We start from the raw sequence: 13,807 nt of genomic DNA, 5'->3' as shown, positions 1-13,807 counted from the left end.
TATAACAAATGAATTAATATAATTAATATTATAAAAAAAAGAAAGTGTTGGAAAACATAAGTATAGAATTAAAGAAGAGATTTATTGAAGAAATGTTGGATTATTAGGTATAGTTTACGTGTAGGAAGAGAGAAGTGGTGAAAATACAATAGATTAGAGATTGAATTAATATCCAAGAAGCTAATTAAGCGGGGTGGGTGTCGCTGTCATTGAGTTAGCAGTGTGTTAAACACAACATAGGAGCTGAGAGAAAGTGACAGGTGGAGAGAGAATGAAGCATATTTGAGATTGCATTAGGGCTTCATTAACATGCTTTTACTCATCTTCTTATTAATCCCCCCACCCAGCCAGTGTGTCTATAATACATACACAGACAGATAGATAATAATAATAATAATAATAACAACATACACTCTCTTTTTCTTTTCCTCAGAACCATATCTTCTTTATCTTGTAATAATAATAATAGTTGTAATATTGAGAGAGTGTGAGAGAGATGGGAAGGGGAAGGGTAGAGTTGAAGAGAATTGAGAACAAGATCAACAGGCAAGTGACCTTTGCAAAGAGAAGAAACGGGCTTCTGAAGAAGGCGTATGAGCTTTCAGTTCTATGTGATGCTGAGGTTGCTCTCATCATCTTCTCCAATAGGGGAAAACTGTACGAGTTTTGCAGCAGTTCAAGGTATCACTCTTAAACACAAAAAAAGGAGTCTTCTCTTCTCTTCTCACATACCTTTATGCTGCTAACGGAGATCTCCAAATCTCACAAAACGTGAAAAAGTAGAATTTGCTTTATACACTCATCTACTCTTTCCGTTTCGGTGAATGTCTCCGCGTTTATAGCACCTAGAGTTTTTCTGCAATCTTATAGCTGTTAGATCTGCAACTGGAAACGCCATCAACGCCCATCACTGTTGTATTCAATTTTTTTCATTTTTCTTTGCTTATTCAGATCTCATCTGCTTCCAAAATTCAGCTCTTTTTTCAATGTCTAGGGTTTCCTCTTTCTCTTTTCTTCTCTTATTTTAAGCCCTCTTTTTATATTTTATATTTTTTTCCCTCTAATTTCTTATGCTGCCGTGGCTTGGTTTCTTTCTTTCTTTTTTTTCTGTAAAAAAAAAAAATATCATTTTGGGGTGAAGCTCTTGGTTGGGTTACCTGGGGTTTGTTCTTGGAAACACAGTCATGACCAAAGGCTTTTAATTTGAAGAACTTGCTTTTCCTTGTAAATCACTTGTCTTCTCTTGATGTTTGTGACGGCAACTTAAATGGTTTTTCAATTGATCATTTCATGATAGAGACATTTTGTGAAATCACAAATCAGAATGGTCTCTTCTTGCGTGCTTCCATTCCATTTCATAACTTGACTTGACCCCCCTCTTTCTCTTCAATCACTTCATTCCTCCTACATACCCTTTCTTTTTTTTTTTTATTTCTTCCTTTTCTTCTTCTTCTTCTTCACTTTGCTTATAGCTTCGTCCTTTTTAGATCTGACTGTAACCAAAAGTATTTGCAATGTTCTACCAGTTTATTTCTGGGTTTAAAAAGTTTTTTTTGTCATGTTTCACAGTCATGAACCACGGCAATAATCTCTTGTCAACAAATACTACTGCTCACTCTTTTCTACCGAACAAGTTTCTCATTCCTATACATACTTTGCTGCTTTAACAGGGTTAATTAATTAATTAATTAATTAATTAGTATTAGTAAAAACTAGTGTAAATTTACAATCTTTAATTTGGTTACTACTTATTTTAATTCAAAGTGAGAATGAAGATGCATTAAGTATTATATTAACAGAGGATGGAGATGGCATAATTGCCCTTAATTGGCATTAATGTTAGGCAATAGTAATATTCATATGGCCTTGTGGAATGTAGTTTATTCAAGATATGTTTGATTCGTTTGTAAGTACTAAGTACCAAGGACTTGTATGATATGTACTAATTTATTCAATGATTTTTAATGTTTTTTCTTATTTGGTTTGTACATGCAGCATGCTGAAAACACTAGAGAGGTACCAGAAATGTAACTATGGAGCACCGGAAACTAATGTGTCAACTAGGGAAGCCTTGGTAATGGTGAATAGTCCCAACATATTATCCTCTTTAATTTCATCAATTTCTTTTTCCTTTTTACCTCTCGAGTTTTGCTATAAGGGGATCGGGAAAATTGATTTATAAATTTATAATAATTATCACTTATTAATTATATTATATACGTAGATAACAATGGTGTAGTATCATTTGTTGCAATTCATCAGAACTGAACAATAGATATTTTAGCTTATTTTTGTCTTCTCATTTGACTTTCAGCACAAATTTAGGTATATGAACAATAAATATGTTAAAAAAAAAAATCTATAGTATAATTCGTGGTAATAATCTATAAATATTATATACTAACTTCCTCTATATAAAAATAAAAAAGAAAAGAAGGGCGCTGTAGTAATAATGTGTATTTTCATAAAAAGAAAAACAAAACAAAAATACTTGATGAGATGTCTCTACCTTTATAAGAAGGTGAATGATTCAGATGATGCCTTGCTTAGAAAGTGTGTTAGAGCGCGCAATTGAGTTATGAAAGCATTTTTGTGGCATTATAAATGTAGGAATTAAGCAGTCAACAAGAATACTTGAAGCTGAAGGCACGTTATGAAGCCCTACAAAGGTCCCAGAGGTATATATACATATATTGAATTGAATTGATGCTCTGTATGTTGATGGAATCCTTTAACATGATGAGTGGTACGGTGTGTATGTTATTAGAAACCTGATGGGAGAAGATCTTGGCCCTCTAAGCAGCAAAGAGCTGGAGTCACTGGAAAGGCAGCTAGATTCGTCGTTGAAGCTAATCAGATCCACAAGGGTATGTAATCTCACTCATGCATTTCACTGTATTTTCAATGAAGAAAGTGATTATTAATATTGCAATTGTGGTTTCCTGTACAGACCCAATTCATGCTGGATCAGCTATCGGAACTTCAACGTAAGGTATTATGTGATCCATTATGCTTGCATGGTGTGTTTAATTTGCATTGGGTGATTATTATATGCTCATGACCGGCCTCTATGTTTTGTGTAGGAACACTTGCTAAGTGAGGCTAACAGGGCTCTCAGACAAAGGGTAAGAAATATCTATCTCCCCAACCCTCAGTTAACTTAAAATAATTGCAAAGTAGAAGAATATAATTGTGAATCACCCAAATCTAGCAGTTGGAAGGGTATCAAATAAATCCAATGCAGCTGAATCCTGGTGGTGTTGATGATATGGGATATGCCCGCCATCCACCTCAACCTCAGCCGGATCCTCTTTTCCAGCAATTGGATTGTGAGCCTACCTTACAAATTGGGTACGCACCAATTCTTCTATAATATATCATAATTTCTGTGAACTTCTTGATTATTACAATAGAATCATCTTTTGAATTTTTGCAAGGGCAGATATCAGCCTGATCCAGTATCAGTGGTCACGGCAGGCCCAAGCATGGGCAATTACATGGGAGGATGGCTACCATAGAATGAATATACCAAGCTCCATGCCTTGTGACACCCACTTCAGCTTCATATATCTATCTCGTTTATTTTCAATTTTATTTCACAAACGAAAAAAGAAAAAAGAAAAAAAATCGCTTTGGCATGTAATGGACTTATTATAATTCTTATTTTCTACTGGCTAGTATGGACACTACATATAAGCAGTGCTGTTCTCTGTGTACTCTCATAAAAAACTGCACTTCTTTGCTGTGTTAACCTTAATTTCTCATAATAGAATAATTATTTGTTTGCTTCTCTAACTCTTGTGCTTGCATTTAAATTGTTACACGTTCAGTTTTGCTAAGATATTTTTAAGATGGATTAGTTTAGTCATCATTAATTATGAGTGATAAGTGCATAAACCTTCCTTAACGGATTAAAGCCCCGGCTTTGAATCATGGTGACACGTGCGATCGAAAATTAGAAATCCGGATAAATGGAGGAAGCACGTGCAAATAGACACGTGTCAAGTGAAGGATGGTTACTGATTTCTTTTTGGAGGAAGGGAGCGAGCTAGGCAGTTACTAGGTAGTTAGGGTTTAGGAGATCGATCGGAATGGGGAAGAAGAGGGTGGTGAGATTCTCCAAGAGAAGAAAAGGACTGATGAAGAAAGCTTGTGAGCTGTCGATTCTGTGACGCAAACGTAGCGGTGTTAGTGTTCTCCGGCAACGGCAAGCTCGCCGACATGTGTACAGAGTAGTAGTAGGTACCTTGCTTGCTTTCTTCGTTTACCTCAAAAGACTAATAGTTAGTAGTAGCTTCCTTTAGGTTAAAACGGTGAAGCCGGTGTTATCAGAAATATAATTATTAATATTGTTTTATTTTATCATGTTAAGCTCTTCAGATGAATTAAACTAATATGTTAATTGTCACAAAAAAAAACTAATATGTTAATTTTTTTTGTTAGCTATTTATTTGAGTGAGTTTTTAAAAATTTGCTAAATATGTTAAAAAATAAAAAAATATTTTTAATTAAATTTTTTTATTAACTTAATTTCAAATAAATATTAAATTTTAGAGTAAATTTTCATTTCTATCCACGAAGGTTGAAAACGCTGACATATCTATCCATAGAAAAAAAAATACCATTTATACTTATGAAATATAGGTTCCGCGCAACAAAATTATCCAAACACTAAAAAATCACCTAAAATCCCTAAATTACTCTTATCTTTACCACTACCTTTTTAATCTCAAATCCCACCACCACCCAAACTTTTCTTCACCACTACTCTCATCCCCAACTACTACCATCACTCCCGCCATTCAAATTCCGCAAGCTACGTGGACCAGTTAGCGCAAAACAACGCTGTGGTGGAGAGATGCGACTTCGCTGTCGCCACGCCTAACCTCAACAGGCGCTGCCATCTTTGGGAGCAAGCCTTTGTGATTTTGAACTCCAAGTGTTCTACAAGTGTACCATAGTATGAATTTGTGCTGCATCATAGAAATTAGAAATTCAATCAGAAATGCAAACTAAAGTAAATAGATCAATAAGAATGTAAAATTGGATCAGTAGAGCGAGATAGAGGAAGTTTGAGTGGGTGAAGAACAACATAACATTGTTATTGGTGTCTAATTTTTTCTTCTCCATTCCCAATTCAAAACCCTAGCTTTCACCATTGTCGTTAGTTTCTTACTCTATCGCACTACTTCGCTATTGCACTTAGATCCCCATATTTTCCTCTGATTCTAAAATACCCTAGTCCTGAGCAACATCAACAAACACCATGGACATGGAAGGATTATCGCTAATCTACGTCTCTCCAGGCACCGTCGAGGAGGATGACCAAGCAACCGCATAGGCTACACCAAAGGCGAATACTGCCTCGATATTAATTTCACACATTTCCTATTTTTGTTCTCTAAATTCAATTCGGTGAAACTTGTTCAATTGCTTCTTGGACGGCCTCGGTCCGCCTTCGAACTCGGAATTTCCGGCATACATTGGGCCAAGCTGAGGCGTGCTATAAAAGAGTCGGTTGTGGGCGTCACTGAAGGAGTTTCACGCGGCGGGATAATCGGATTTTCGACAAGAAATGTAGGAAGATACAGAGCAAGAGAAGACTAGAGACGGCGGGTTAGCGTCGTTATTTTTGGAACGTTCGTCGGAGGCACGGGAGACATTTTGAGTGACAGTGGTTGTTGGGGTTTAGGGTGGTGGTGAGGAAGAGTTTGAGTGGTCGTAGGGTTTGAGATTAGAAAAGTGATGATATGGAGTAAGAGGAGAAGTTAGAGATGCGTTATATTAGAGGGTAAGTTGGGAATTTTAAATAATTTTTTTAGATTGGATAGTTTTGTTAGCTAAAGTTCATGTTTCATAGTTACATATGATAATTTTCTTTTTCTATAGATAAATATGTCAGCGTTTTCAACTTTCGTGGGTAGAAATAAATAAATGATAGTTTACTCTAAATTCTATTTTAAAATACTGACTAACCAATTCAAAGTAAATAAGGCTTTGATAATATTTATGGATTTTAATATCTTAAATAACTTTTTTAAAATTAGTATAAATATAAAAAAGTTTTATGTATTTAATATATTAAAAATTAATTTTTTTTTATTTTTTTATCAAATAATCTATTGAGTAAAATCTTGACTTCAAAAGGTAATTTCGAGTTATGCGCCATTTTCTTTTGTTCCCTTGTGCCGACAATTTGTTTGCTTATTAATTATCATGAACTACTTGCGATACATACAACTGAAAACTTGAGAACAGTCCACATATCATTTGCGAAAATGATGAAGCTCGAACATACATTGTTATGAGTAAAAATTAAGAGCAAAAAAAGGTTATTTAAATAATGGGTTTGAAAGCCAGAAATGCACATAATTTGCTGGCATTATGCTTTGAACAAGGGTTGGATCACATTTTTAATAAGGCAACTCAATGTTTCGCCAGGTCAATTAATATCCAAGTTCATTATAGTTTAGACATCATTATATATGCCAAAGTTGTTTGTTTTCTTCCACCATGAGGCTAATTTTTTTTATATATAAAAAATATTAGTATTTTGGTTGAAAATGAAATTATTTAGTGTAATTACATGTGGGTAGATTTTGCAGGTGAAGAGTCAATACTCAATAAATAAGGTGTATGACACGTATTAACATTTTAACCAACACGCATTAACATTTTAACTATAATTCCATTGTATCCCATGATCCCATTTTAACCAACACGCATTTTATTTTAACCATGATTTTATCTGCACATCTACAATACAGTAATACACTTTAAATATCAATATTCAACTAAAACACTATTTTTATCTCCGTATTAATAAAAATAATTTCTGATCCCATGGATGTTGCGCCGCCAGCAGTATCCATGAAATCTGAGGTATTGAAATCTAATTCCAAGGTATGGAACTTGCGCACACTAGTGATTATCTTGTTATAGAAACGCAGTATTGAAAATCTTACTATTTAGCACGCATCTATAAACCTGCCATTGATTTCTATCCCAAGACAGATACCAAAATAGTGAGGACAATTCATAATATTATTTATCTCAATTATGTTTGCTTATAATTGGACAAAGTCTTTTATATTTTAAAAAGATAACATAAAAATAACAAAATATGTTAGAATTCAATTTCAATTTTATCAATCAGTATACTCCCTCTCTTTCAATTTGTATTTTCTCATATTTTTTTTACACAAATTTTTATCTTCATGTGATTACCATTCTAATAAATAAATGATTAGAAACATATGAATTTTAGAATAAGTATCTTCATTTGAAGATCAGACTAGCTAATTAATCGGATGATTCAAGTTATATTTAAAAATTTTGAAAGGTATAGAAAGCCATATAATAAATAAAATAATATAATGAAAAAAGGGTTAGAAGGTGTGTTTTCTTAACTAGTTTGGGTGTATCCTTAACTTCACTTTTCAGCCTTCAAAAGTTGTTTTCTTGACAGAAATATTGTTACCAAAACTAATTAATATGGATGTGCATTTGGATGATAGGGTACAAGCAGATAGAACCAAACAATGGTAAACAGAAAATTAACCAACTAATTGAAGCTTATAGAAAAAAAAGAAATCAAGGTTTACATATTGTTCATTCTTGAGTTTTAATAATTAAATTTCTATTACAACTTTCTTTTAAGGATACACTTTTTTTTTCTTTTTAAATTCTAAATTGATTTTTTAAGGAAAAGTATAGGTAGACAATGAAAATACTAAACAATGTGAACAATAGATATATCGGATGTTCAATTCATTAGGTATGCAGATGATTATCCTAATATTAAGATTTAGGTGGGTAATTAATTTGGAGGTATAGTGTGTTTTTACTTTATTGGGTCAATTTTAGAGTTCACTGTTCACATTGTTTACAAAAGCCATTGTATCTAACAAAGTTCTTTTCTATTTCCTAAGAAGAAAGTAACTTTAAAAAATGATGAGGTTTTACTACCCTTTTTAATATGACTACACAAATTGAATATTTCTGTGGTTTCTTTTTACCCTATGCTATATAAAAGAGTCTCTAGTTGCTACTTGCCAGTTGCCACTACTATATCTCATTATCTCCGCTCTTTAACAAAAATGTTTTGAATGCAGATGAGATTGATGAAGGAGTCTTTGATGAACATAAAGGAAACGGTTAGTGTTTCCTGGAAGAGAAATAATTATGCTTGGGATATGTTTGATGGTAAATTTTTCAAAATAAATTAAAAAAATTATTTATTTCCTAAAACAAATAATTTCAACTTTATTTTATGAAGTATATATTTTTTTTTTTAGTTTGAAATAAGTTTGTCCTGTCAAGCATAATATATAAACAGATTTAATAGAAGTGTCAAAACTAAAAAAAAACAGACTGTTAATTAAGACAGTATTAGTTAGGAAAAGTGCTAAGGGGTCAGTAATTTTTGTGTTTTGTAACCATCAATTGGTTATCAATAGTGTTTTTAATGGTGTGAGATTACATCCAATAGTGGGAGATCACTCACTTTTTCTTTTGATGGTTAAGTGCTGGTCACAAAACATAAAAATTGCTGGCCCTAAATTTTCTCATTAGTTAGCTATTAGAATTCTTGATCTTCTTGGTTAGTGGCTAGCCTATACATTCTCTCTTTTCAAGGGTTGTATCATTTTATAATTCGATTCTCATTGTAATCTTTCTACTTCTCTTCTCTTTTCTTTTTTCTTGGTTTCATTCTCTGGTTTTTCATTCAATTTTAAATTGTTGTGCACAGTCAGTAAAAATTCTATCATGATATCAAGAGCTTTAGGTTTTAATTGATTTATGGTTGAATCTGTACAAAATTCACTTTCCTCTTCAATTAACGTTTCCAATCAGATCTTCATCAAATTATTACGAATTCAAGATTGCTGAATCAAAAACTGTATTATTGGAGATAAGTTAGGAGAGAACAATCATAGAATTTGACAACAACAAGCTATTCCAGCAATCTATGGTCAAAAAATACAAGATCATTTTTTTTTTTCTGAAAAGATTCCAATTCGTTATGCCTTTGAAGAAGATAGATTAGTAAACAAAGAATCAACTACTTACAAGCAATAGAAGTAGGCGGATTACAACTTAATCTCTTGGATGTAGCTTCTATGGACACATCCTTCAACAATAAAATGGTAGGACTACAATTTGCTTAGAAAATTTAAGATTACTTTAGTAAGTTAACAGATTATAAAGTGAAGCAATTGAAATCTCAACTAAATCTCATCAAGAAACATGGTCTTTCAACAACTGATTATGTCTTCAATATCAAGAATGTGGCAGATTCTTTAGCAGCTTTGGAAAGTCCTCTCACTCCTTAATAACACATTGAAGCTTTGCTTGAGGGTTTCAATGCTGAATATCAAATGTTTCTGTTCATAATTAACTTTAAACCAGATTTGTACTCCTTATTTGAGGTAGAAACTTTAATTCTGTCACATGATGATTTAACTGAAAAATTGAGCCTCATATAGTCTCCTTTCATAAGCACATTTGACTCAAAAAAATTTTAATCCACAACACTTTTTTGGTAGAGGATCAACTGGTAGAAGAGGCAGGAGTGGCAAGTTTAATAGAGGAGGGGTGGCAAGTTTAATAGAGGAGGAAAATTTTTTTTTATTAATATGTATAAAATTTAAAATGGTTGAATTTTATATTTATTTGATTTTTTTTTTGTTTCTACGAGAAGAGTCGGGTAGGGTAGGGTTTAGAATTTTAGGATGCGGGTAGGGTTAGGGTTGAGAGATTTTCAACCTGCAGATAGAGTAGGGTAGAATTTTAAGAAAATTTTCAACACGCAGGTAGGGTTAGGGTAGAGTCTAAACCCCACCCTACCTTACCCATTGCCAGCCCTAGCTATGAATAACACCGTGCCGGCGTGTCGTATCTCATCATTATTTGTCAAATTATTTAAAGAAACATAATGTGAAGATAATACACCATTTCTATTTTCAGAATTGTAAAGGGTGGCTGGGAGAAGTTCCTAAGTGAAAATCTTATAAACGAGAAGACTCAAAAGAATATTTTTTTTTTTTTATTAATCTCTATATATAAGTGTTTTGCGCTTACAAGCTTTACAAGCCTGTAGACGAAACCCCATAAATGCGCTGTTTATGTTACGGGCTTCTTTAACGGACTTTTAAATCAATCCAAATTAATTAACACGTGAATATATAACTTCCATTTTTCAAAAGTTTCCGTTTCCTTTTTCGAGTTTCTTGCCAAATTTGTTCGATCTCCTTCGTGTGTTTTCTCTTTGCCTTCGATCTCCTTATGTTTTTTTTTTCGATTTTCATGGTTTATGAAATCAATCTTTGAAATTGTTTTAAAGATAATGGAACTTCAGAAATACACCCAAACGATTACAGAAATACACCCAAATGATTATAGAAATACACCCAAAGGATTACAGAAATACACCCAAACGGTTACAGAAATAAACCAAACGATTACAGAAATACACCCAAAGGATTACAGAAATACACCCAAAGGATTTAAGAAATACACCAAATATCAGGGGGAGACAGTATATTTCTTATTGAAATCTTTTAATATTTTGCTGGTTAAGGATGTGGCACATGGCAGAGACAATCTAGAAAAAAAACCTAGAAAAACAGTAAAACAGTACTTTGAATAATATTTCTTCGTTTTTTCTAGTGATTTTTTATGGAGATTTGTATATTTTCTTCTTGATTTCTTCTACTCTTCGCAGAATCATAGTTTGTTTCAAATGTCGCTTGAATCTTGACGGTTTGCGTTTTGGTTGAGGAAGAAAAGGAAGAGTGCGGCATAATGAACGTGTTGCGTGCATTGGACGCTCAATTTAAAGGAGTGGTGCGCGTACTTTTTTCTTAGACTTGGACCAACTTGTATAGTTTGTAAGCAAAAAATGTTTATATATGTAGCAGACCTCATTTTTTAGTATATATATATATATATTGCATATTCTTTTGGGGTTGTTTTCCTTTTCGGCCATGTGAGGTTTTAAGTTTAACTAGCTTGTGAACCCATCAAACTGATTACTTTCCTAAGTCGATGAAAAGATATCTCCCCAACATTTTTATTGGGCCTTGTTTTCGTCTTGAAACATTTCATTGGGCCTTATATCCTAAATTATATCACAAAAGTTAGAGGTGACTTTTTTTTTCTGTATTTATTGATATTAGGATTTAAATTTCGCATTGTGTATACAGTAATTTATTGATCGACGGCATTTTTAAATAAAGTTTAGATTTATGACAAATTAATTATTGACCTATCAAACTAAAAAATATCATAAGTAACAAAAAAATTACATTTACTTTTTACTCTATTGAACACTTTCAAATTTATTCTCAAAAACTTTAAAGTAATTTATGATTATCTTTTAAATACTTGATATCTGTTAAATACTCAATGTCATATGAAATATAAGATTATTTTAATTTTTTAACACATTTAATTCATGCTTCTTAAATTCATAATTATTTTTTTAATGTAATTTTTAAATAATACATATTAAAATGAGCGATTACAATTGCAAATAAAACACAGACTAAATGTCTTTAAGAAAATATATAAAATATTCTTTTTGCTACGACGTATTATGTCAGATGAATAATAAATATTTATGAGGCAATTTTTTAAATCATCTAATACCAGTATATATTATGATTTATGAATTATGAGTATATGACCCAAAATGGTCTTATATCACGGCAAATGTTGGCTTATATCACCCCAAATTGTCTGGTGTTGCTTCACACAGGACCAGGTCATAAGAAAAAAAAATCAACTTTTAAACAAACAGGTAAACATGTAATTTAGTATAGAAATGGTTAGATGAAGAGAAGTATTTTTCGATTACTGATCTTTCGTAATTTTTAAATTTAATTTTTCGATTATCATACCTCACCAATTAATACTTTATTCTCAACAATATTCCTATCCAAAAATCACCAAAACAATTTGGTCTCTATTGGTTTCATTACAGTTAAGTCATGAACTTCATAAATACATTAATATATCACAAAAATTTAACATAAACTAAATCACAACATCAAATCACTTATTCAATACAAATTTAATCGTTGAAAATTTATAGAAATCTACTTCAGATTGAAATCAAAATACTCGACACCCCAAAAAAATTTTTTGATCGAACTACTAAAAAAAAATGTCAAAATTTGTCTGTACCTCTTAGAATTTTAATTGGCCGAACTAAAAAAAAAAAAATTACGTCACTGTCAACTTTTACCGAACAAAAATAACGTCAATAAATAAAAAAAAAAATATGAATACTTTTTTTGAATTAGATTTTTTATTGAAATTTTCAATAAATCGAAACCGAAAGTTCAAAAGTTCCATAGTTCCTCACGTTTCCTTTCTCTCTCGGTTCTTTCCTTTTTCTTTTTTCTTTCCAAGAGTGATTCGGTCAAGACTCGAGGAAGAGAGAATATGATTTGTGATGTTAAGTCATGATTAGGTGTCAAGGTGTTGCATATATACAAGTCCCGTTTTCCTTTCTTTTCTTTGTTTTTTTTAATGGCTTCGCCAAAAAAATGAATGAAACTAAGACAATAATGATTATGAATGGTGATATGATGAATAACCATAAAATTAAAGACTTTGTGCATACATATATATTTCTTGGGAATATATATTTACTCGTATTAATATATGTAATGTAATAATAATAATAATAATAGTAATAATAATAACAATAATAATAATAATTATTATTATTATAAAAATTAAATTTAAATTTTGTTTATTAAAATAATTTTTAATAAATAATTTAAACTAATAGAATAAATTATAATTAAATTAAATTTTAATAATCATAAAATTTTATTTAATTATTTTTGTCCTTAAAGTTTGACAAAAATTTCAAAAATACCCCTAAGTTTTATTTTGTTTCAATTTTGTCTTAGAAGTTTTCAATTTGTATCAAATATACCCTTAATGGCTAATTTTAAAAAAAAATTAAAACCAATTCAACAACAATTTCATAAGAACAACCCTCAACATAAGTAAATTAAGCATAATTTTCATGCATTATTGTTAGATTGATCTTAAATTTTTTTAAAATTTACCCGTCAAGGGTATATTTGATGCAAACCGAAAACTTTTGGGACAAAATTAAAACAAAATAAAACTTAGGGATATTTTTAAAATTTTTACCAAACTTTAAGGACAAAAAATATACTTTATCCTTTTTTTTTAAATAAAATCTTAATATAATATAATAATTTGTGAATAACTAATTATTTAATTTTAAAAAATTCAAAATTTTAAAATAAATTTGACCTAAAAAAATTATATTTAAAAAATTAAAATTAAAAAATAAAATTTGGAAAAATAATATTTTTTATTTTATTTTAAAAAAAATCCTATTTAATGGTAGATGTGTAATGTGGCGAAATTGATGATGGTCCAGCTAAAAAAAGCGAGAGAAATAACGAAATGAATATTTTGATGATAAACAGGACAAGTGAGGTGCTATGGCGGCAGTAGCTATAAGAATGAAGCAATTAATAAACGTGTCAGTAGAGATGATAAGATAGATAGATATTGAGGTTTGTGAAAGAAAGCAAAATCGGGTGAAGTATGCTTCAAGACTGGGAAACACAAAAGTTGGGTTCACCGCATGCCATGTTGCTCACTGCTCCACCTTACCCTTCTCCTTCAAATCATGCGTGTGGGTTTCATTTTCAATTTTTCATTGCCCATCAAAACAAAAACATATTTTTACTTAGGCAGAAATTCACCTGAATCTACTCCATATAAAGTTGTTTTTAGATTACCGATACAT

At 31.3% G+C, this 13,807-nt stretch overlaps 1 protein-coding gene across 4 annotated transcripts; it reads left to right on the top strand.

Annotated features, from left to right (window-relative positions):
* LOC107631978 (MADS-box transcription factor 1) lies at positions 322-3,795 on the top strand. Of its 4 annotated transcripts, none has more exons than XM_016335588.2 (8): positions 322-681; positions 1,996-2,074; positions 2,611-2,678; positions 2,768-2,867; positions 2,951-2,992; positions 3,084-3,125; positions 3,212-3,351; positions 3,443-3,795. In XM_016335588.2, the coding sequence occupies exons 1-8, from the start codon at positions 497-499 to the stop codon at positions 3,516-3,518; spliced, it is 732 nt and encodes a 243-aa protein (XP_016191074.1). In that variant the 5' UTR covers positions 322-496; the 3' UTR covers positions 3,519-3,795. The 4 variants fall into 4 exon arrangements, with proteins under 4 accessions (XP_016191074.1, XP_016191073.1, XP_016191072.1 ...); XM_016335587.2 differs by having other exon boundaries at positions 1,996-2,080; positions 3,215-3,351; XM_016335586.2 differs by having other exon boundaries at positions 1,996-2,080.

The sequence above is a fragment of the Arachis ipaensis genome, chromosome B03, assembly GCF_000816755.2.
Source record: "Arachis ipaensis cultivar K30076 chromosome B03, Araip1.1, whole genome shotgun sequence".
Taxonomy (NCBI): Eukaryota; Viridiplantae; Streptophyta; class Magnoliopsida; order Fabales; family Fabaceae; genus Arachis; species Arachis ipaensis.
The sequence above is the reverse complement of the archived record's forward strand: the minus strand, read 5'-3'. Positions and strand labels throughout refer to the sequence as shown.